Source organism: Nanorana parkeri, unplaced genomic scaffold (assembly GCF_000935625.1).
Source record: "Nanorana parkeri isolate BGI_ZX_2015 unplaced genomic scaffold, ASM93562v1 scaffold3266, whole genome shotgun sequence".
Lineage (NCBI taxonomy): Eukaryota > Metazoa > Chordata > Amphibia > Anura > Dicroglossidae > Nanorana > Nanorana parkeri.
Window position 1 is genome coordinate 38,982 of NW_017309534.1, and position 622 is coordinate 39,603.

The 622-nt window shown below is 50.2% G+C and overlaps 1 protein-coding gene across 1 annotated transcript in view; it reads left to right on the forward strand.

The window, feature by feature from the left end:
- Positions 1-394, forward strand: part of CRLF3 (cytokine receptor like factor 3) — a 6,587-nt gene extending 6,193 nt beyond the window's left edge. The window contains exon 8 of the mRNA XM_018574832.1: positions 119-394. Within this exon, the coding sequence (XP_018430334.1) occupies positions 119-375 (257 nt within the window). The 3' untranslated portion in view covers positions 376-394. The remainder of the gene's footprint in view (positions 1-118) is intronic.
- The last annotated feature ends 228 nt before the right edge of the window (positions 395-622 follow it).

Genomic DNA, 622 nt, shown 5'->3' on the forward strand with positions numbered 1-622 from the left:
GGGGACAATTGGGCGGGGTTCCGGGGGGGGGGGGGGGGGAGGGTTCACATACTTTTGGCTATAGAGTGTATCACTGCGTCCTCCCTAGTACTGACCCCATTTGTTATGTTTCCGCCAGGTGCTGTGTTTGTGAATGGGAAGGAAATGACCAATCAGCTACCTCCAGTCTCCCCTGGTTCCACCATCACCTTCGACATGGCGCTCGTCAGTTTAGGGCCTAGCAACAACAACGAGGGCCCTCACCACAAGCGCAGGGTCACCATAAGCTCTGGAACCCGGGAAGTGGTATTTGATTGGCTGCTGGAGCAGTCATGTGACGCGCTGTATTTTGGATGTTCCTTTATTCACCCCAGCTGGAAGGTTCTGGTATTTTAACTGGCTGAGATCAGATCATATCCTGAGAATGGTGGGAGGAGTCATGGCAGATGTACTTTTTTTTTATTTTTTATTATTCTTACCGGGGTAACAAACAAACGGTTGAATCATTGTTCCGGGTTCTGGGCTGTGGTACAGAACTGTTGGTAGAATATTCGATAGCACGCACTGTGATGCAGAAAGCACAATTCCACCCCAATGACGCGACTCACACATTCCACTTTAGCTGTACTTAGGGGGAGGAGAG